At 32.9% G+C, this 25,274-nt stretch overlaps 1 protein-coding gene across 1 annotated transcript; it reads right to left on the bottom strand.

Annotated features, from left to right (window-relative positions):
* Positions 1–14,893: 14,893 nt before the first annotated feature.
* Positions 14,894–18,633, bottom strand: LOC126719161 (uncharacterized). The gene is made up of 4 exons (XM_050421746.1): positions 18,294–18,633; positions 18,120–18,180; positions 15,604–17,297; positions 14,894–15,297 (listed from the first exon to the last, which is right to left on the bottom strand). The coding sequence occupies exons 1-4, from the start codon at positions 18,631–18,633 to the stop codon at positions 14,894–14,896; spliced, it is 2,499 nt and encodes an 832-aa protein (XP_050277703.1).
* Positions 18,634–25,274: the final 6,641 nt, after the last annotated feature.

Raw genomic sequence — 25,274 nt, 5'->3', positions numbered from 1 at the left:
TTCTAAGCCTAGTCACAGGTATAGTATGACTATAATTTTTAAGCTTATGAATTTTCATGCTATGAACAGAAATTTATTTTCACTTATATATGCTTGCTTTAGTTTGTTAGGATTTTAGTAATTTACTAAGCTGTCAAACTCACTTCTTTTCTCCATTTGAAATTTTAAAGAGTAGCAAGTTTGGGACTTTTGTTCTGGTTGTATGCATAATAATAAATGTTAGACAGATTTGCTTAATAAGTACTGTTGGAAGATTTTAAATTGGGTAACTTTCGTGCCAATTAATTGTAATTTCCTTAGATTTTTATTAGCTTTTGATTTATAGGAGATAGGGTAGAATATTTGGGATGTCAGCTATATTGGAGTTGTTGATGAGAATAGTCAATGAAATTTTTCTTTATAACAGAATCTCTTTTAGATAAGTGATAACGATCACTGATATTTAGTAAGATTTATATATATATATATATATATATATATAAAAGATAGAAATTCTATTCTATTTTGTGTTTGGCAAAAATTAAAAAACCAATTTTTTTACTATTCAGCTTATTTTCGCTACTATTTATAGGTTCCGTTGTACTATTTCAACTAACTTTTACCTTTGTTTACAGTACTTTCAGCAAAAAAATTTCAATTTCAACAAAATAAATGGATTCTAAACAGATTCCTAGTCTAATTTATATGTATATATGTGTAAAATTTTCTTCTGATGACTTAAACTTCAATTCTAGCCCTCCACACCCACAAACACTTAAATCTCTCGACTCTAAACACTTATAATAAGGTATTTTTTAAAGGGCTTGCAGCTGTTGTTACATACTTAGTTAACGCTTACTTTTGGATTTTAGGCCCGATAGTCTCAATGATATATCTATTAATTGTAAGTTGTTGATGCATAACAGAATATAAAATTTAATTCTTATTGATATTAATTTTTATATAATTATTTTTGAAATTTTCAGAATTTTCTAGAATAAGAATTGTTTTAGAAGTATTTTAGTTAAAATTAAGTCCTTATATAATAGGGTATAAATTAAGATAAGTATAACAACATCTTGTTTGTGATGTTCCCATATTTTTAGATTAATTTATAATTAACACTAATTAGGATTTTTTAGAGTTCTCTCCTTCAATTTTGCAAGTGTGTGTGTATATATATATTTATGAACGATAACATGCATGATTTTTTGAATCTGAAAAACATATATATACCTGACTAATATTGAAGAGTGGATATTGTCTGAGCCTCTGAGGGATGGGTCTGTGCAGTCAATACCTTTAGATCTGTTCGCAGTGTAATTCTGTGGTCACAGGCCGTGCACAGTGAAATTGTTGGGAATCAGCTGCCGTTACATGCATTGCCGTTCGCACTGCAGAATGACGTTGGCCACCGCATGACCAAGTATGAAAAATCGTAAGTTACATTGTTCAAACTTCAAACTTTCATGAGGCAGTGTCTTGTTGAATATAGTTCGTAGTTTCACTTTTGTAAGCCTGCGTCTTGTTGTATGTAGTACTCTCACTTTCAGTCCTCCCGTGGCTGTGGACAGCCTCGACCACCAAAACCAACACCAAAACTTTAAACTCTTTCATTTTTTGTCACCATACACCAGATCACAAAATCTTTCGAGTTCCACTATGCATGCGTATGTAGGGTTTATATAGAGACTACAAAAACGTTTGGTGCCGTTTTTGCCCTTACATTTATAATTTATTGTGTCATTATTTTTTTATCCTTTATAATTCTATCTATTTAGTTTAGTTGCCCATGCATGCATGCATGCATACAATAGCGTCAACATGTACATACTTAGATGTACACTTTCTGACATCTCTTCGGTATTTTTCGGTAGGAAACAAAGCACATACAATTGCAGTCCTACTTAATCAACTAAATGAAATGAGTTTAAATTCTGTTTGGATGCGGTGTAAACCCTTTGGATTATGCCACCAATAATATAACAAGAATATATTTAACAAAAAATTGAATACATTTTTTCACGCACAATCCTATTTCATATTTCAAAATTGGAATTTGTTGATTATAGATGAGTGGCATATAACAATTGTAGCACGAAAAAATTGAGGGAGCGAGTTTCTTCACGTAAATTGCAGAGGGAAATTCCAAAAACAATATGCTAAACCATACGTAACTACCGGAACAGTGCATTTGAATACTGCAACTACAAAGAAAATATAAAATCTAAAGTCTCTATAACAACTAGGCCAAGGAATAGTTATATTTTGTTTCACCTAAGAAAAATTCCAAGGCAAGCTTCCAACAAGATGAAAATTCTGCGGGAAGTCACTTGAATGGGCACTGCTGCATGGATCTATATCCTACGCTGCATTAAGATTTGTATCAGAACTCATTGTCCTTAAGTTTGCCTTTTCTTTTTGTTCTATTTGTTTTCCACAATTTTCTTGACAATATTGTGCTGCATTTAGATTTGTATCAGAGCCCATTGTCCTGCATCACTAACTCAACTCACCTCAACAAAGCCTTAATATAAATATTTGTTAGTAGAACAGCCAAACTTTGAACAAAGCAACTTCAAGCATGGGGCAAAAATTTTTATTGGAGCTTCGATTTTGACTAAGACACTAAACCCTAGCAATTGAAACCATAAAATCATCAGACCTGAAATGGAAAAAATGCTATTAGAATTATCTCACTGTATGCTTGCATTACTGAGAAATGCCCATATTCTGAATTGATCCTCTGTCTATAAGGAGATTGGCATGCAGCAAGTATGTGAAGCATGGCTGCATCGGCTTTGTTCCGCACAGATTAAATTGCTAAACTGTGGTCAAATAATCACAAAAGTTACTAAAGCTTAAGGTCAGAAAGTGACCTTCGAAGCATTCACCCACAATTAAAAGATAGCATCAGTATATTTTTCCTAAAAAGTTGTCAATAAGCTCATCAGTAATCATGTACGCTACATGATAATTCAAATTACTCTTTTATTATAATGTCAATGAGTCGTCATAACACCAAGGTTAGAGAGAATGGAAAAAGAAATTCCAGTTACTAAATGGAAATGGGATCATTTCCTTACTCCAGAGTTATCACCAAGAACTGCTAATATAAGACTGCAAATCTTCATATGTACTAAATAGCAAGGAAAGACAAACCACAGATTCATAATAAAGCCCAGCATACATAGAAGTACTCATTCTCCGGGCCATTAGAAAACGCAGAAACGAGCTGTGCAGTAAAACCAATATTTTGAGGCAGATTTTTTTAGATTATATGCAACCATAAAGACCTTAACTTGGTAGGTCTTAAGCTCCAAACATGCATAGGTAGAACAAAAAGAAATCAGGAAACAAAAGAGAATCAAAATTTTTTAAGTCAAAAGCATTACACCTTTACAGGATCCCCACCAATTTTGAACAAGTTAAAAGCTTCCCGCATAACTGGCCATGTCTTTGCCAACCTGCATTCAGTAAGTAATGAAATGGATTCTACTTATCTTTCCACAATTCACACATTCAGATGGAAGTTCTACTACTATAAAATGGACAGAACCATCAAACCCCCTCCAATTAATTCACTTTGTTCTAATTACCAGGACCTTTACCTATAGATACTCGTTAAGCAGTGAAATTTATTCTAAAATCATAATATAACGTACTTTAGTACTGTCGGGTTATATACATATTTTACCGTGTCCCATGCGCAGGGAAATATGAAATATCTATTGGTTGGTTAGCAGGTGAAGTCATCAAAATCAACACAAGTGGGCAATGGACAAATTTAGGTGATCCTTCTACATTTGAATAGAGTCAGTGATGATGTTCCTTCTTTAACAATGAACATTACCTCAAGAAATCGCTTCCTTGCTTTTCTTTGCTTCAATAACTCCATATAATTGAGCTTCACAAAGAAAGCACCATATGGACTCCCTCTGTGTCATTTGAAATTTGTGCAACATCTATCCGGAATTGCTCTGCCCCTTCTTCAAACCTATTGAGAAGAAAAACCCACTTCAGTCTAGAGGATGAATGAAAGCAACATGTTTTTTTCTTAATTCCAAATTTCTACTTGTAATTTCTTTTCTTGAATTTTCTCATCAACCAAACAAAGGCACAAAGAAACTAGAACCACTAAGAAATTAGTACCTATCAAGATAGTACAGTGATAATCGCCTTTGCCAAAGATCTGAAAACAACAATCACCAATTCAATCTAATCCAATTCAACAAATAATACAAATCCAAATCACAAAGATGCATTATAAAAATAAATAAAATAAAAAAATTCCCTGCAACCTACATGGCTTTTGACGAGGGTCCAACTCAATTACACTACAGAACCCAGAATCACCCTTAACAATAACAAAACATTCCAAATTACACAAACCCAAAGGTACATAAACTCAAAGATAGAAACTTTAAGAACTAAAGTGTGCAAGTACATGAAGCATAACATATATATACCTGCCTAAAGAGCAGCATTCCACGTCTAATGGAAAGTATGCGGCTTCACAAGCATTGTTACCACCAGTTAAGGCATCCCAAATGCCAGAAACTGAAGGAATGAACAATCTTCTGGACAATGTTATGTTTGTGGTTGGGTTTGGTGGTTGTGAATTATTGAAGGAATAATGGTGTTGAACAAGTATGAGTTAGAGTGGGTTTTGAATGGGGATGAAGGTGAATGTATAGAGGGAGTGAACTGTGAATAAGGGGAAATGGCAATGGTGAGTTTAAGGAAGTGGGTCATGGCCATAGATGAAAGAGAGACAAATTGAAATGGGTAACTGAGAAATATGAGATTGGGAGTTGAAACTTAGAAACCAGCAAACAAGAGACAACTTTTTCTTTTTTCAGCAAACAATGAGAGACAAATTTATGGAATAGAAATCGTCAGCTTCATACTTATTAGTCAAGAGAAGAAATCTCTCTCGCAAACCACATGTGAGTGAGATGTCCTATAAAATCTACTAATAAGATAATTTTTCTTTAATTAGGGATGGAAGAATATGACATTACTCGATAACACGACATGCTATAATGTTATTATTATATTTGTTGGAGATAAATTTAGTATAAATGTGTTCCTGTCAAAGTGGATTTTACATGTTTTTGGACCATTAATAAATAGATTAATTTTTTGTATTGACTTGCTTAGCATGCAATTAACCTGAAATAATCCAATTCATTAATCGTCTTAAGGTGTGTTGATGTGTTTTACTTTTAACATGAGCTTGTTTAACTTTCCTCTCCAAAAAATAAAATTTCATATTTATCCAATATATATTTGAATTTTAAATATAGAATTGAGTAATTAAAATAATTTAATGATCATATTGATAAATTATAACTCTAAAGCCCCCAATCCTATTACCTAAAATAAAGGAATTATTATTTTTAGTATTTTTAAAATTTGATTTTATTATCTTTTCTAGATTGTGTATATTTTCAAATTTTGATGAAATTTTGTTTCGTTGGAAAAAGAATTTTTAGGTTGCATGCTATTAGTACTTTAATTGATGTTATTATGAACTATAATCTGTATAAAATTTATTTCTTTATAATTATTATAATTTAATTACTTAAAAAATATTAAAATGGGGTTATATTCTTTAAATAGATTTTAATGTGTGTTAATCGTAACAACTCAATATAACTCATTTAATAATCATGTTGAAACGGGTTTTTTATGTTTGCCAAACATGAATAATGTTAAGCATGTTACATGAATTGTGTCATATTAACTTGTTTAACAAACCTATCGTATTAGAATTAAAAGGTTTTGATACAATTATTAACAAGTCAGGATTAAAGATAGAAATGGAATTTAAACATATCATATCCAAATTTCCAAACCCATGGTCCATAGAGCATAATGGATTTGATATGGGCTATCTACTTATCAATTTAGGCCATACAATGATCCCCGTCCACCTGGTTGGTTCAAAATTAATTTTAATACCACCAGCAACAAAAGAAACAATAGTTGTTCCACAGTCCCAAATATCCTATCCACAAGGCAAAGCCTGCTTTCAAGATCTTGGGTTTGGTTTCGACATCAAATCTAATGACTACAAGGTGGTCATGATCTTAGAAAGCTATGAACATCTTGAATTACCCTTTTATGAAAGAAAAAAATTTAGTGTTGCTAAGGTATATTGTTTGAGAACTAATTATAGGCGGCTTCAGGAATTTTTTTTAGGGTTGTTATTAAGAAACTTAAATTATACAAAATTTAATGAAAAGAGAGTTTTATATATTGACAAAATAAAAAATAAACACACACACGCAAACACATAAAATCTTACAATTTCCTTCTACGAATTTTCTTATTTTGAAATCGTTACATGATAGTCTCATTATCAATATTACAAGCTACATCTCTTCAAAAATTTAGTTAAATAAAATTTTTCTTAGAGATTTTCTTTTTATTTGTAAGGATCTGATATATTGTTAAGGGGGCCAAAGTTTGAGGACAAAGTTTGGCTACAAGTTTAGTTGTAGCCTAAGGCTATAACTCTCACTAAACAAATTAACATTGCTACATATTTTAAAAATCTAACTGTTGAATTACATGTTCTTTATGTTCTTAAAGCACATGCCAAATTTCATACCAATCAGATGTTATTTACTATTTGATTCATAAACTTATTTTTAATGTATAACTTAACTATAAAAACTCGAAATTAAACATTTGATTGACGATATAATTATTGATCTTTAATCTTTTAAAAATTTTGCAAGTATGAAAGATATAAGAAGAAAACATAATTAAATTATGGATTTGTTTAAATTCACATTCAATAAAAAAAAAATATTGAATAGATTTGTAGCCTTAGTTTACAACCAAATTTGTTGCCAAATTTTGTTCAAAGTTTAATTATGTTGGGCTTAAAAAAAATTAGGGTAATAACAATTTTTTTTTAAAGATAAAAAAAGAAAAAAAAATTCATAAATTTTTAAATTTATCCATAACAATTTTTATTTTTATTTTTTTATTTTTTATTTATTTTTTTTTTTCAGGTTAAGGTGGTCTCGTAACCAACTTGGACTCTTATGTCATGGAGAAAGTAATATTTTAAACTTTGTCATAGGACATACACGAAAGGGATGCTTTCATGGTGGGCACATCATAGTGATAAATGCAATCAGTGCATTTTATCATTTGATATGAGCAATGAGTTATTTCTAACAACAACTCTACCAGATAATAGTGCTATTGGGTATCACCATTATATTCAAAGAAGGTTTTTCTTGTTAAATGAATTGGTTTCTCTAGTTATTTTTATAGAAGATATAGAATGGTTGGAGAGTTTTTTTTCATATATGGCCGTTGCTAGAATTTGGTGTTAGGGAGTCATGGACTAAGCTATTCACTGTTGGACCTCCTTTGGGAATTGAAAAACCATTAGGGTTTTCAAAGAATGATAGCATGTTTTTGGAAAATAATGAAGGGAAATTACTCTTGTATAACCTCTCTACCCAAGAAATGACTAATCTTCAAATTGGTGGAGAACCGAAATCGTTGCAAATGATTACTTAAGTGGAGAGTCTAATTTCTGTCAAAGGAGAAAATGACTATGAGGACCAGGACTTCTCATAAAAAAAGGTTCAAGACTCATGATCTATCATGCCTCATCTTCTCTTAAAGTTAGTTTAGTTTCCTCTGTAATATGCATAATCTGCCTAGCTACTCCAATCCTAGAGGCTTGTTGCCTGGTAGATCAGATTATTGTTCTGTTTTTGTTCTTTAAAAAGGTTGCGATTATCAAAAATATGTGTCGACTAACAAGCAATGATTTTTTTACCATATTTTCTGCTAAAATTTGAATGTTTCTTGATATTTTATATCCTTACTAGTTTGGGATGCACGTGCAAGGCACGTGCTTGCCAATTTAAAAAATGGTGATTAAGTTCAATTTTAAAATTTATTGATAATATTTAAGAGAGCCTAAAAATTTTATTATTATTTAAAAAAAGAGATTAATTTTGGTATAATCCTCTCCTTTCTTTTTTAACTAGGGAGTATTAGGGTGGATTCTCATATAGTGTAATAATTCTCTCAGCTTTCCAAGCACAAAAACAACGCAATATACACTTAGAATGAGGGGACGACCTATATATTATATCATAAAATCTGGACTGTGTACAATCTTTTTTTTTTTCCCTGATCATATTACTTGCACAAGACAGATAAGAAACACTTTAATTACAATTCTACGATTATAGAAAATTCCACCTAAAAATAGTTCAAAGGAGACAGTCCCCTTATTTGTATAACTAATTGCTAACCTAAGCTATGCATGGGAAAGTTCAGCAATCTTATTTTGATAATATTCATCAATCCATAGTTGAATTTTGTACGAAGTCACATAATCTTTCCCATATATAAAATATAAAGATATGAGCATGTGGCTTGAAAATCATCACAAAAGAATTGAAATGCTCTTTTTTATAATTTTTTGAGTATGAACTTAAGAACTGTGTCAAAATTACCAAAAAAAAATCATAAAATCTCAACAAAACATAAATTAAAAATTTTTACTATAAACGTACCTATATAAACTACTACTGTACATGTAGTAGTGTTTTGAAACTCATTGGACCAGGAGATCCAACCGGGTTAACTGGGAACCGGTCCTTGGGTTGGTTTTATATTTCATGGTTCAATCATCTCAACATTTTGGTAAAATTTAATGAAAATACGCTGCTGGCAGGACTAGGACCTGCTCTAACCAGGTGAGATAACATCTTCAACACACAAACCATTGGGTCACACGCATCTTGTTGGTCAAGAATGAAACATTATTAATTATAAAGACAATTTATGTACCAAATATATTAAAAAAATTCAATGATACTATGCATTACTTCAAAAAAAAATAATAAGCTTATGTTTTATTATTTTTATTTTTATAAATTGTTATATTTATATAAATACAACAATATATAACATATGGTTCGCAATTTCAATTTTGCTACATAGGTGTGTGAGTTGTGTACTAACCAGAAAAGAATTACATACCATAATATTGAATATTGCCAGAACGACTCAATTGCTACAATATACAACCTATATGTAAAGAAAGGATAATATATAACTATGATATGCTCTCCACCGATAAAAGTTCTGAGGTTGATTTTCTGGAACAACTCATTTTTCTTCATTCTTTGCTTCCTAGAGCCAAATTGATGCGTTCAATATATATTTGGCAACATTTTTTTTTTCTTTTTAATTTTTGGGTTTGATTGAGATATCTTATAATTTTTTTTATTGGGTTATTAAATTCATGGGTTTACTAAAGTCCTAACTAGTGTGGATATATTTTGTTTTTTGTTTTCTGCTTTCTTTGTTTTTGTGAAATTGTTTCTCAAACTTGGTTAGTTTTCAAGGTTTTCTATGTCCATTTGATTAGCTAATTTTTTTATCTAATCCTTTAGAGGATATACAGCCCCCTGAGTATCAATTCATGGCCAGCTATTGGAGATGATAGATACATGTAGTTTTGGTTTTGGAACTTTGGTCATTATTCTTGAAATTATTTGTGGACTAAAGAGAAGTGATATCAGGAATGATCTTGAAGAAAAATACCTCCTTGAACGCTTAAGTTCCATAATCAATATGGTCTACTATTCCCAATAATATCTTAATAATGTGGGAAGGAAATATCTATATCTACTGCATCTTGAAAATACCTTTTTGTTTTACCTTCAATAAAAGAAAAATATTTTCCACTATTTCAATGGTCATTTTGTGTGCCTTATGACACTATTCATTGACATCAATCTGCATTTTCTTTTTATTTTATCCTGTTGAAGCTTTGTTGTTGAGTCTTCTCTTACCATAGTTCTAACCAATGTTCTCGGTTGATACCATGTTCAAGTTGGCAAGTGGTTCTAGATGCTATGGCTGCCTCCATCATATGATATTGAAACACATTGTTTGGAATTATGTCTAACAGTAATAATAGTAGTTAACTTTCCACTGTTTCTTAGGAACTCAGAACAGGGAGTGTGTGTTGCTGCATTTAGACATGGGTTTTTTGCATTAATTTGTGTCATGGATGTTAAATAGTGCATTTAGGAATTTTTTTTTTTTTTTTTTTTTGCATTAATTTGTGATGTCTCTTTTGGTGGAAGTTGTTTGATCTTTTGGGTCCGTGAGTAAATGATCTATGGCTGTTCTTGTTTTGATTATGTGTGTTTTTATATGCTATACATGTTCCAATTTTTTGGTATAATTCAATTCTGAAAGATGATTGTTAAATAGTGTTAATATTATAGCAGTCTTAACACTTTTCATCCTGAATGCCACTGGGTTATTTAGAATTTTTTTTCTAATTAACCTTAAATATCAAACAATTTTGTTAGCTGTCACGTTTCGAAACAATCTGGGAAAACTTTTCATCTTGAATGCCACTGGGTTATTTAGAATTTTTTTTCTAATTATCCTTAAATATCAAACAATTTTGTTAGCTGTCACGTTTCAAAATAATCTAGAAAACTGGCATCTTGAGTGTCTAAAACTCGAGTTTCAAGATAAAACTCGAGTTTCTAAGTCTCGATTTGTAAATTGTGGCATTTGACATGGAAAAAAATCCACGTGGAACTCGAGTTTTTAAGACTCAAGTTCCACCATTTTATTTCCTTTCTTCTTCCTCGCCTCTATTTGCGTCTGTTCGTTCTTCCTCATTGCTGAAGACCAGATCATCCACCCAGTTGCTAAAGATCAAATCGTCCATCAACGTTCTTCTCCAACCAGATCGCCCACCCAACGTCTCTTCGTTCTTCTTTGGTGCTGCAAATCTCCAACCAGATCATCTTCCTCTTCCTTTGTTCTTCTTCAAGTCTTATAAACCAAGTCTTCAGATTTAGCTAGTTTAATGGAATTTCCCCGACAAAAATCAAGTCTCAAAGACTCGGTTTTGCTTTTTAGAACTCGAGTCTTATAGACTCGAGATATATGTGGCTAAATTGCTCCACGGTAGCAGTAGAACTCGAGTTTGAAAGTCTCAATTTTCATCATTGATCTCGAGATTTTAAAACTCGAGATGCTAGTTTCCGAAATTCTTTCGAACGTGTGTTAACTTATTATATTTTTTCCCCTCACTATGCTAGCCTGCAAAATCCCTCGGATTATTCATCTTTCTTTGCATCTGTTTAGAGGTAGTGTCTTTAGAAAAAGAGTCAATAAGACATTAATTTAGGAAACATTGATCATAGAAAAAGTGCTTCAATGTATTTGATATTGGTGTATCTCTATTCTTTCAAAACGTCTTAGTATTTATCTAGAAATGGTATATTTAGGAAAGCATCTTCAAGACATTAATAAAGGAAACATGTATCAAAGAAACAGTGTCTCAATGTGTTTGACATTGGTGTATCTCAATTCTTTTTAAAAAAAAAAAAAAATCCCATTCATTTATGTCCCATCCTCCCCTCCAAAACAATCCTTGCTTTGATAATTATGTGATGGAGCATAAATATTTTTTTTATAACTGTAATGTTGCAAGTTGTACTATCAAAATTAAAATTAACATGGAAAAAGAAAAAGACTAGGAAAAAATATTATATTTTAATCACATTGGTTAATTAAAACATTTTAATTACTTTAAATTTTATCTTTAGACACATTTTTTTGTCACTTCTTTTGTGGGATTAGTTCACCATACAAGTTAAACTTATGCCAGGTTAGGGGTTCAATCCTCATCTACACCAAAAACTAATTGGTGTCTTAGTCTGATGATAAAGAACTATTATTAGAAACGGACATCATAGGTTGAAACTATATCAATAAAAAAAATTTAAAAAAAAAAAAAACCAAAACAAAACAAAAACAAAACAAAACAAAACAGTTAAACAACATCACCGGTGAAAGGGGAAAAATCGCAACACCATATGATATTAAAATTCCAACTAACCTATTTCTACTCCATGTTGTCTACATGCTACAGAAAATTAAAATTATTCAATATCCAATACAGTTAATCAATTACAACTTTCCAAAACTTCCAAAGTATCAAATATAAAATGTAATTCAAGAAGAAAAAAAAACAAACAAACAAACAAACTTGTAAAAGAGTTTTAAAAACTTTAAACGTACGTGTTGAATTGTTAACAATGATCCTAGTTAACAGAAAAATTACTTTTTTGGGATTCCATGCTTTTGCTAGTAGTGCTCCTCCAATTAAATGGGCAACGAATATGAATTAATACAAAATAATTAAATATTAAGAACATAAATAGAAAAATATAAATATAATAAATAGAAGACAACATTAAATTATTAATTATCTCACCAATTTGTGCTGGTAATCAATCAAGATTAGTTAAAGTGCTTGAAGTTTAAGTTTAAGATGATTCCGGATCAAAATAAGCTTGAACAACATTTTCGAGCAAAAAATTAAATTTGATTTAATACACAATAAAAGTTAACAAAATTTTAATCTTAACTATACCTTTCAATCAATTTTTATGAGGAAATAAAGATGGTTCATAGAGAGTATTGGCATGAGAAAATTTAAAGGTATGATGAATTTTGTTATAGAAGAGCTGAAACACCACCCCATGACGCCCATTGGAAGGGTTTTGGGGGAAAAAATTGTTTTGAAGTTTTTTTTTTTCTTTTTTTGGAAATCATGGGTTTTGAAGAATCTGATGAGTTGCCATTTATTTTAATACTTTTTAAGGACAAAATAAAACAAGAAACAAAAACTATTTTTATTTAGAAATAGCTCTATGGATAAAATGGTCTATGTTTTATTAAGGACAAGTTCAGGAGTCATATTACATTGTAGAAATGTGTGAGGCACCCATACATGTCTGATATATCTACTGGTCTTTACTAAGTAAGGGCTATGTAATGTTTAATTAATTATTTTATGGACACAATATTATTACATCAACTCAACCAAGTAGTTATTTTTATTGCATGGTTGCCTAAAACAAAATCATGAGATGAGACAAGCGGTAATAGAAATAAGGTGATAATGAAATTAACAAGTTCAAATAGTGAAAGAAAATAGATTTTATTACTCGAAGCATGGCTAAGTAGCTATTTGGAGCGAGAAAAGCCAAACTTGTTTTGTAATAGATTTCTTGAGAAAGTGCATGTTCATAGACTCTTTTATTTTTTTGGTAAAAGTTAATAATTTACATTAATTATAATTTGAGATTATTATATTTTCTAATCACCAAAAATAAAAAATAAAAAACCTAAGAGTGTGATGAGAGTAATACAACGAAACAAGAGCATGTGGTTTAATATAAGGGTGAGCTTAATCTATGGGCCGATTACCTAATGATAGATCATTTATTTTAACAAGCCCATCACCTGAATAACCAGCCCAAATAAAGTATAACCCAACAACAAGCCCATAGTCTAGAACGTTGGTGCTTTTAATCTCTTATGTCCATGTTTATTATTTCATTCACTCCAAAGCTCCAGCCAATAACGCGAGACATCGCTTATGCAAACGATACCGTTTTCCTAACAAGCTTAAAGCCAGACGGTGTCGTTTCTCCAAGACACGTTAAACACAGAGAAGCCAAAGGATTTTTTTTTTTTTTTTTTTTTTTTAAAGAGAGCATAATTTTCATAAAAAATTTTCTTACTTTTTATCTCAAAATAGTTTGAGATTCAAAGAAATGGTAAATCGAGAACAAGAAAAGAAAACAAATGGACTCCGAATAGAATTTGAAATGTCTGGAGAGAAAAAGTTCGTTATATATTTGTTTTTTCAATGAATACCAGAGAGCTAGCTCATGAGTCTCGATCTCTCACTCTCTCTCTCAAAGATTTTTCATTTACACCCACTAGAGACTAGAGAGCCTCCCCTTATGTCTCCTAACATGCTGCCTGTTATTTCATAAATTGCTACTGGTTAGCTTTGTATTCTTTCCCTCTAGCTTCCAATGGCTCTATGAAAATACAGAGAGCATGGCTTGGTTGTTTTTGGTTTGACAGCAAAAAAGACTACACAGTGCACACCTTACCCTTTTCTTCATTTTGTTTTTTTTTTTTTTTTTTTTTTTTTTTTTGTCTTTTTTAATTGCAAAAAATTAAATATTTTTAAATTGAGAATTTGATAAAATAGAGGTGAAAAATGATACAATGATAAAATAAAAATAAAACCACAAATAAAAGTAAAATCAAAATCAAAGTTAAAAAGACAAATGAGAGAGAGAGAGATATAGATTTGAGAGTTTTTGTGCTTCATTCAACTAGTTCATCATTGGGGGACACATGCACAAAATGGTATACATTTTTGTCTACAATATTTTATAATTAAATCTGTATATAATGATAATTACCGTGTACTTGACAAAAATTCTCATACAAATGTTGTCCATTATTGTTCTCACGCTCTAAAATGGGCTAGCATTGTTTGGGTTTCTACTAAAGCCTAGCACTGTTTGGGTATATTCTTTTTTTTTTTAATGATAGGTTATATTTTTGTTTATTGGTAAGTTATGAAGATATTTAATAGTTGAATCTGGATATAAAGTAATTACCTTGTGCTTGACAAATTTTTTCACATGCAGATGTTGTGCGTTAAGGGTTCACACGGCCTCTTTTTTTTTTTTTTTTTTTTTTTTTTTTTTTTTTTTTTTTGAGAAACATACCATTTGTATTATTAAAGAAGGCTAGTGGAATCAGCCTATAATACAGATAAAAGGTCTGGTGGTACATCTTCTATCCAGACTGACATATGTGTTAAAAATTGTGATTTTCTTGCTAAAAAGTGCGCTATATTATTACCCTATCTACGTACAAGAGATATTTTAAAGTCTGAAAAGTGTTCACTAAGGAAAAGTAAATCTTGCACTCGGTGCCCGTACGGTGTGAAGCTACTGCACTCTGTTTTCAGAGCTTTGTACAAAGTCTCTGAATCTCCTTCAAGAATGATTCACTCGAAACCCAACTCCAAGACAAACTCTAGGGCTCGTCTTGCTGCTAAGGTCTCAACCTCAATAACTGAAGGTGGCAGTGGGATTTGTTGCGCTATAGACGCCATGACAAGGCCATCACAGTTACACACAACAATCCCGATACTTGTTGTGTCCTTGTCTGCAAATATGGCTCCGTCAAAATTTAACTTATACCAATATTCAGGAAGTGGTGTCCAGATCGCTGGTAGCTTACTCCTTGGTGTGATTGATGGTAAGGGGCTGGAGTGGGACTCAATCTGTTGCTCCCGAGAGTGCTCCAGCACCTTATTAAGTGGGATTGTAGGCTTGCTTAAGCAGAGGTTATTCCTACGCTTCCACAAATTCAATAATACCACCATGAGGAGCTTGGGTTCCTTCAGACCTACAAAAACAGAAACAATAAAGTCAGTGAAGCATGTTTTTTGCTTGAGGGTGTCCTGGTTCCAAGACGGTGTCGTCGTCCATAGGCTCTACAATTCAAGGCAGTAATAAAGGGCATGAAGGGTATCCTCTTCGTGCTGCTTACATATCTCGCAAAGGCTGTCAGAAACAACTTTACGTCAGACCAGATTTTTCTTGGTAGGGAGTGAGTCCTTGCATGCTCGCCAAATCAGGTGTTTCACCTTATTAGGAACATCAAGGCTCCAGAGCTGTTTTAGGGGGTTTGATGTTGATGAGCTTGGCTGACAGGCTAGGGACGAGTCATGCAAGAATCTATAACCCGACTTGACCGAGTAGACCCCGTCCGAATTAAAAGGCCAAATTAGTATATCATCTTGTATGGATCGGCAAAGTGGGATCTTTTTGATAATTGATGCCTCAAAATCATAGAATACTCTATCAATTAAGTCTTCTTTCCATACCCTATTTTCTTGATCAATGAAGTCTCCCACTCTAGTTGTTTCACCACCCTTTACCATTTGTGAAATGACTTTCGGACATCCAGATGTAGGCAGCCAGTTATCACCCCACACGAGCACCAAATTTCCATACCCAATACGCCATAAACCTCCCCGTTTTATCACATCCCTTCCCTTGATTATGCTCTTCCAAGCGTGAGATGCACTCGGTGGACATTTTGCTTCCAAAACCGTGGAGTTTGGAAAGAACTTGGCTTTGAAAACTCTATGAAAAAGGGATTGAGTGTCATGTAGCAACCTCCAAGTTTGTTTTGCCAAAAGTGCGTCATTGTACAAGGCGAGATCTTTAAACCCCATACCTCCCTGATTTTTTGGTTTACATAGGTCTTGCCACTTCATCCAATGAATTTTTCTATGATCACCCCTTTGACCCCAAAAAAATCTACAAATCAAGGATTCTATTTCATGACATAGAGTAGTGGGAAGCTTAAAACAACATATGGTATAGGTGGGTAAGCCTTGTGCAACGGCCTTGGTCAAAACTTCACGACCCACTTGAGATAGAAGCTTTACTTCCCACCCTTGTAGCTTCTTCCATATTTGTTGCTTGATGTGAGTGAAACTCTCCTTTTTATTCCTGCCAACAAGAGAGGGGAGGCCCAAATACTTCTCATAGTGATATATCACTATAACTCCAAGCATGTCCTTGATCAAAGTTTGTATATCTCCTAATGTGGATTTACTAAAGAAAAGTGTATTTTTGGCTCTATTAATTTGCTGCCTCGATGCTCTTTCATATGTGGCCAATACATCCAACAAGCTTTGGCATTCACTCTCTCTTGCTAGACAAAAAATCAAGCTATCATCAGCGAAGAGGAGATGAGTAATTTTGGGTTCATTTTGGCAAATAGACACTCCTTGAATGTCTCCATTTGTGGCTGCCTTCCATATCAAACCATGTAATCCCTCAGTACACATGAGAAAAAGATAAGGCGAAAGGGGATCGCTTTGCCGAAGTCCCCTTGTGGGTGAGATCTCTCCATGGGGCTCCCCATTAATCAAAATCGAGTAGGATGCAGTAGTAATGCAAAGCATCATAAGTTGTACCCATCTCTCATTGAAACTCATCTTCCACAAAACTTTCTCCATGTAGGACCATTCAACTTTGTCGTAGGCCTTACTCATATCAAGTTTTAAAGTCATAAAACCTGTTTTGCCTTTGGTATGATTCATCATGGGGTGTAAAGTTTCAAAAGCCACTAGGATGTTATCTGAAATCAAGCGGTTAGGTATAAAAGCACTTTGATGATCAGAAATAATATGGGGCATGATAGTTTTCAGTCTATTAGCTAGGACTTTAGCCAAAATCCGATACAAAACATTACTCAAACTTATGGATCTAAATTGTGTCACATATTCAGGGTTCTTCACTTTAGGGATCAAAGTTATAAAAGAGTGACAAAGTGATTGAGGCAAAGTACTTGTGTTTAGATAGTGCAATATAGTTTGAGCAACATCAGACCTAATCAAAGACCAGTAACTTTAGTAAAATAATGGAGGCATACCGTCGGGGCCGAGTGACTACAAGGGTGCCATCTATTTTAATGCCATTTCAACCTCTCCAATAGTGAAATCTAAGAGCAACATTTCATTCATATCATCAGTGACTACATGAGGTATATTCTCCAAAACTTCCTCCATCCCTCCCCGGTTGGCGGTTGTGAAAAGATCATTATAGAAGTTTACAATGATTTCATTCACCTCAAATTGTCTAGTGCACCACCTACCCGTGGGATCATACAACTTTGTAATGTAATTACGTCGCCATCGTTAGGAAGCTCTAGTGTGGAAAAATTTGGTATTTTGATCCCCGACTTTTAGCCATAGGATTTTTGCTTGTTGTGCCCACATTTTAGCTTCCTTGTCAAGAAGCTTATTAATCTCAGCCTCCAAAAATCTCATCCTTCTTGAGTCCCCTGTACGTATCAAGTCCCTCTCCGCCTGCTATAAAGCTTTTCTTTTTTGTTACAGTTCTCATTTCACACTTCCAAAAGACTTCTTACTCCATTGTGCTAGTTCAATGCCACACTTATCAATCTTTTTCACCACCCTTGTATCCCATGGGTCAGTCACTTGCTCTTACCATACTGCTTCTATTGTATCGCTACAGCCCTTTTCCGTCATCCACATTTGTTCAAAGCGAAATGGTTTTTGAAAACCTGAATCCATACCTTCAGGTGTGATCCATAATGGTTTATGATCAGAGTTTTTTGTGTCTAAGTGCTAAATTTTTGTATCCGGAAACATTGTGAACCACTCATTTGTCACCATAGCTCTGTCCAACCTTTCCCACACAGTGAAATCCAGGTAATGTTTGTGCCAAGTAAATGGGAAGCCCACGAATCCTAAATCCATAAATTCACATTCATTAAGGATATTTCTAAATAACTGCATTTGGCCTTGTGGTCTTGTTCTACCCCCTGTTTTTCCGACTGTGGCGTGATTTCATTAAAATCACCAGTGCATAGCCAAGGTGAACTACTCCTTCTCTTCAACTGTCTCAACTTGGTCCAAGACTCATGCCGTTTTTGTGTGTCGGGTTTGCCGTAAAAACCAATGAATCTCCATTCATTTTCCTGGTTTTTGTTTATAGTGGTATCAATATGATTAGGAGAGAAAGTTTCAATATCTAACTTGAAATCTTCCTTCCAAAACAGTACCAGACCCCCTGCCTTATTCCTTCTTGGTACTTCAAACATGTGCTTGAATTGAATTTTCCTCTGAACTAATTCCAGCCTTGCTCTATCGGTCCATGTTTCGGCTATAAACACAACCGAGGGATCTTTTGCCCACACCATGTCTGCGAGTTGATCTTCTGTACATAGGTTCCCAAACCCACGACAGTTCTACACTAAGAGACTCATTGCTTCTAGCAGGGCTGGTAACCAGCCTTCGCCAATATCTAGATATTTTCATGATCAGATTGAGAAACTGCAAGTTTCTTATTTGGTAACTCAGTCTGATGTGTATCAGATGGTGCTCCTCTTTTCTGCTTCACCGGTTCTATATTTGGTAAAACTTATTCCCTATCAGTTCTGATGATTCTCTTCCATGTACTTAGGGAGTGAGTGGTGTAATGAAATTTGGTTGGAATGGGGATGTCTGGGGAGTTTTGAGGATAGGAGGAAGGTGGTGGGTTTGACGTTGGTACATGGGCAAGTATTTTGGGTTGTGTGGGCTCTAGAGAGTTATTAGGAGTAAAATGTGGGATATGGGAGGAAGGTGGTGGGATTAACGTTGGTGCATGAGGAAGTATTTTGGGTAATGTGGGCTCCAGAGAGTTATTAGGAGTAAAAGGTGGGATATGGGAGGATATTTTGGGTAGTGTGGGCTCCAAAGAGTTATGTAGAGTAAAAGGTGGGATATGGGAAGATATTTCGGGCTGAGGTGTTGTTTGAGTGGTCAAGGGGGTATTTTTGGTATTTATGGGGTTATTTGGGAAAGGCATGTTTCTTGACAATTTATTTTGGGTGTGATTTCCTCCTCCAGGTATCTCAAAATTATTCAGAGCACAATCAATGGCATTTATCTGTTCCTCAAACGTATCTAAGTTTTTATGTGTGGGCATCAATTCTGGGTTACGTTGGGCTTGGCCAACAAGGTTGTTCTCCTTTTGGAAAGGTGATTTGAAGTTTGAAACTGACATGTCCGCCTTCAATGCACCTGCCTTTTCCGTGTCAGTAGATGTCTGATCAACCACCTCAATTTTTGCCGCTGGCGTCCACCGGGGAGTACGTGTGGTGCTGCTTCGGCCTGCGCCTGTTTCCTTTCTCTCATAGAAACCTGGGGCCATTACCACTGTCTTGCATGAACCCCTGAAAGGAGCAACCCGTAGCCAAGAGCCATAGTGTTTATCTTTCTCCTCCAAAGTACCTGCACTGTCAATCCACAGGTCACAGTCATGGTCAGAATGTGTTAGACAACCACACCAATAAGAAAGATTTGGCAAGTGTTCATATTTAAACGACACCCATTGCTCCTTTTTTTCTTTGAAGGTCACCACCCTGCCTCTACATAAGGGCTGCGATATATCAACCCGTACATGCACTCGCATAAAGCCGCCTCCGTCTTCAATTAGAGTGTTTGGATGGCGTAGTACCTGCCTGGCTATTTCGCACAAACCTTCTGCCACTCTGGGATTCATGAATCTGATTAGGATGCCATGTAGTTGCACCCAAAAGTGGGTATGTTTAAAAGGCATATTCTCCCCTTCTGATTCTTTACTGTATCGCTGAAGCACCATAAGGTGCTTATCAAAAGTCCAAGGCTCATTTGCCATAATTGTCTCCACCTCTGCCTCATTGTCAAAAGTGGAAAGAATAACATGGTTGCCCATATTTTTCACCTTGAACCCATTCCTAGATCGCCATAGTGGTTTGAAAGTTGCTGCAATTGCTTCAATATTGAGGGCTCGCTTTGTTAAGAATTTTGCAGCAATGATGTATTCCGTTGTAGCTAAATCATTGTTCAACTGAAACTTGGGTCCTTCCTGTTATGTGAGGGAGAGCCCTTTCCACTGCCTTGTGAGTTCTTCCATGAAAAAAACAAACGTAAGGCTCCTTTGTGAGAGTATCTCTTCTCAGGTAAAAAAGCAAAAACAAAAGAACCCAAGCGCAAGCTTGTTACGCAAAGGGACACCAGCACCTTCAAAAAGGGACGACCGTTCTACAGTCTAGGAGAGGTTTGGTAGACCAACCTTTGCTAGCGACAGAGAAACTTATTTTTTAAATATTTACACTTTTAAAAATTATCCTAATCTAAGTGTATATGTGTATGAAACTTCTTTTTGGAGACTTGAACCGCAGCTTTTACCCCTACACGCTACAAGCACTTATACTTGTAAAATGACCACCGCACCAAGGGTGCACGGTAGCCACATGTCTTAAATAGCCTAGCATTGTTTGGTTATATTTTTGGTTTATTGGTGAGTTTTCATAATATCATATTTTTTTTAGAAACTTCATAATACCACTAATAATCAGAATTAGCAAATGTTCATTGATGCTAATAAATTGTTCTTCCTTAATAGTGACTACCTAATGCATAAAAAATTTTACAGGTGAAAATCAGATTTTTTTAACTAAGAATTAAAAAGGATTGTGAAAGAGTGTGAGAGTTTTCTGTGTGTTAGTAATTCCTATTATAAATATAGCAAGGTTGTCATACCTGGACTGGACTAACTGGTCCAACCCGATTAACCTTGAACTAAATGAAAATTCAATTTTTTAATCCAAGCTGGATTCCATATTTTCTTTATTTTGAGTTTAGATTATAGTTTTTCAATTTATCATATTACCTCCCCTCTTAGTCTATTGTTATTTGATAATTTTATTAGTGTTTTAAGAATTATGCTTTTTACATGTGAATATACTATTTATAAATTTATGTCAAAATGATTTTATTTTAGACTATTTTTTTTATTTGAAAGGTTACTAAACACAATTTTTTTACACTTATTTTTGCTTTATTAATTTCTATTAACATTATAAAAATGCTTTATTATTTTCTAAGCAAGCATAGTGTAGACTAAATCTTAACTTTTATAGTAACATTATTTTGCTGCTGACAGTTGATAGGTATTGGGAAATTGGATTGGTTCTAGGTTATATGCAGCATTGTAAGTGCAATTCTGAAATCATGTTCCAATTTTGTCCACACCAAATATTATTTTGGTATACAGTTTGTATTGTTCCATATTGGTCCTCATTGCACCAAATCCTTGGCTTCAATCTAAAAGTCTTTTCAATTTCATCATTGATTTCACTGGTATAAGTTCGCATGCTAGGTTGAATTCATGTTTCAGAAAAGGATAAAAAATTATTAAGGAAAAAAAAACACAATGTTTAATTTTTTAAACACGATTCAACATTATAATAAATATGCAAACCTGCTTCATACAATATCAAGTATAGGTTAAGATTTCTTCTCAAAAAAAAAGTATAGGTTAAGATCGTTTCAAAAAAAAAAAGTATAGGTCCTTCAACTTTAAAAATAGCTTTTTCGAAGTACTCAGATTGAGTGAAGGAAGTGCAGGCGCCATGCTTTTTTCATTTGTTATACCAAAAAGGTCTATTGCATCCTATGTGTGATGCAATAAAACTTGGCCACCAATAGTTCATTCCACTTAGGTGGTTATTCAGAACTCTTTGCACCTGTAGTGTGTAAAGAATAAGAAATGCCTAAACCGAATAAAATTAATAATGGTAACTAGTACTAAAACAATTATTTTTAGACAAAAATATAGTATTTGATACCTCAAAGAAATAAAAGTCAATACTTCCAGGACATGAGACCCCTAACCATTCTTTTGGGGCCACATACCAAGAAGGGTGAATCGGTATGTTCAGACATAATCATAGCATGCTACTTAATTTGTGTTGCAATAGGATTCTAACCATTGCAACACAAGGTAAAAATAATCACAATCACAATCACAATCGTTGCCATCAACAATCACAATCACAATCACAAAAACCAAACACAAAAACAAAAGCAATTTCATTTTACTCCCTTACATGCACCACACAATCTTACAAAGTTATAACAATAATACATAAAAGGTTGAGATTACATAAGACCTTCTACTGCTCTAATGCATTAAATATTTGTAATATTTTTACAAATGAAATTTGTTACTAAATACAGCAAATAAACATATGCATGAAATATATGTTGGCAGTATTGTATATAATTAATGAGACTATGCAATAATCCTACTATACTCTACTACTAATATGGTACAATACAAGAAAAAATGTTTGTTACAACAAAAAAAATCATTGTAATAACATCAAAGTCATTGCAATAGTTGAAATGAGATGGTGTAATAAAATTTGAGGTAATAGGTTTGTGTAACAAAAAGTTTCATTGCAATAAACTCTGATTATTTTAATGATAAATTTAATGCAATAATATATATGTCATGCAATAAAAATTTTATATTTCAAATATCTTGTAATAATATGCTATTATGATATTATTAAATTAAATAATTGACAAAAATAATTTAGATCAAATTATTGCAATGATATCTTTTTTGAAAGAAAAAAAAAATGTTTCATGTTTGTCATTACAATAGATTGTAAAATAATTAATACTAAGTTATTATAATAATATCTTCATATTTATTTTTGCAATAGATTGTAAAATAATATATATTAAGCTATTATAATTATAAATTCATTACAATAAGCTATTATTTTGAAATTTTTATTGCAATAGAATACAAAAAATGGATTGGGATTCGATGCAATAGCAAAATGCTATTGTACTGTGCAATTAACCATAGGGTGTGAGAGAGAGGTGAAAAAATAAAGTATAAAAGTGAGATGGTAAAAAGTTGAGGGTTAAAAAAAATTTAGTCAAGGGTTGAAATTAAAAGTCACTTTTAATCTCAACTATTGATTTCCTATTGCATGGTGCAATAGCGCTGGATCTCAATCTTACAAAAATAACTGATATGATCAAGTTATTACAACAATATTTTTGATTTTAACTTATTGCAATAAAATTTTCTAATATAATAAGGTATTGCAAAAATATGTGTTACCTCTTTTAATTGGAGGTGACGAGCTTCATTAGAAATTTTAGGGCATGAGACAATATGCCCATTCTTTTGTGGCCACATCCCATGAATGATGAACCGATTTGGCAATTTATCATAACATGTTACTTCATCAGTGTTGCAATAGGATTTTGGCCATTGCAAAACAAAGTGAAAGTAATCATAGTCTACAATGTTATTGTTGCCATAACCAACCCCCAATATAAACATGAGAACCAATGAGAGAAACAAAATAAATTTCATTTTTGCTCCCTTACACTACACAATCTAACATGTTATAATAAAATAATGCGTGAAGAATGGGGTTTATATATAGGTCTGAACCACCCTATTTCTTTAAAAATTGGTAATACTTTTACCATTGAAAATGGTTACTAAATATAACTAATGAACGTATGTATGATATGTATGTTGATATAGTTTGTATATAAATCAATGATGTTACCAAAAAAAATTTGAGACTATGCAATAACTTTTAATCTCAACCATTGATTTTCTATTGCATGGTGCAATAGCACCGAATCTCAATCCTACAAAAATAACTGATTTCAAGTTATTACGATGATATTTTTCATTTTAACTTATTGCAATAAAATTTCCTAATATAATAAGGTATTGCAAAAGTATATGTTACCTCTTTTAATTGGAGGTGACAAGCTTCATTATAAATTTTAGGGCATGAGACTGTATGCCCATTCTTTTGTGACCACATCCCATGAATGATGAACCAATTTGGCAGTATATCATAACATGTTACTTAAACTGTGTTGCAATAGGATTTTGGCCATTGCAACACAAGGTGAAAGTAATCATAGTCTACAAGGTCATTGTTGCCATAACCAACCCCCAATATAAATATGAAAACCAACGAGGGAAACAAAAGAAATTTCATTTTTAATTGATCCCTTACACTACACAATCTCACAAGTTATAATAAAATAATGCTTGAAGAATGGGGTTTACATATGGCCCAAACCACCCTATTTCTTTAAAAATTGGTAATATTTTTAACATTGAAAATGGTTATTAAATATAACTAATGAATGTATGTATGATATGTATGTTGATATAGTTTGTATATAAATCAATGATGTTACCAATTGTTTTTTTTTTAGACTATGTAATAACTTTTAATCTCAACCATTGATTTTCTATTGCATGGTACAATAGCACCGAATCTCAATCCTATAAAAATAACTAATATCAAGTTATTACAACGATATTTTTTATTTCAACTTATTGCAATAAAATTTCCTAATATAATAAGGTATTGCAAAAATATATGTTACATCTTTTGATTAGAGGTGACGAGTTTCATTAGAAATTTTAGGGCATGAGACTGTATGCCCATTCTTTTGTGGCCACATCCCATGAATGATGAACCAATTTGGTAGTATATCATAACATGTTACTTTACCAATGTTGCAATAGGATTTTGGCCATTGCAACACAAGGTGAAAGTAATCAGTCTACAAGGTCATTGTTGCCATAACCAACCCCCAATATAAATATGAAAACCAATAAGAGAAACAAAAGAAATTTCATTTTTTCTCCCTTACACTACACAATCTCACAAGTTATAATAAAATAATGCGTGAATAATGGAGTTTATATATAGGCCCAAGCCACCCTATTTCTTTAAAAATTGGTAATATTTTTTATCCTTGAAAATGGTTACTAAATATAACTAATGAACGTATGTATGATATGTATGTTGATAGTTTGTATATAAATTAATGATGCTACCCAAAAAAATGAGACTATGCAATAATAATCCCTACCCTAGGATTAATTATTAATGACAAAATTTGGCAAAAAACTTGGTTGTAACTTAAGGCTACTTAATATCTTTTTATTGAATGTGAGTTTTGACAA

Source organism: Quercus robur, chromosome 3, assembly GCF_932294415.1.
Source record: "Quercus robur chromosome 3, dhQueRobu3.1, whole genome shotgun sequence".
Taxonomy (NCBI): Eukaryota; Viridiplantae; Streptophyta; class Magnoliopsida; order Fagales; family Fagaceae; genus Quercus; species Quercus robur.
The sequence above is the reverse complement of the archived record's forward strand: the minus strand, read 5'-3'. Positions and strand labels throughout refer to the sequence as shown.

Bases quoted from the DNA above. Each gene is read 5' to 3' on its own strand.
- LOC126719161 (XM_050421746.1), bottom strand. From the start codon at position 18,633: ATGGTGTGGGCAAAAGATCCCTCGGTTGTGTTTATAGCCGAAACATGG. The intron at 18,181-18,293 runs GTGATTTTAATG...TTATGGATTTAG, and splicing joins TTCACCTTGGCTATGCACTG to GATTCGTGGGCTTCCCATTT. The intron at 15,298-15,603 runs GTCAGCCAAGCT...CTGTTTTTGTAG, and splicing joins GCATGACTCGTCCCTAGCCT to GTCTGAAGGAACCCAAGCTC.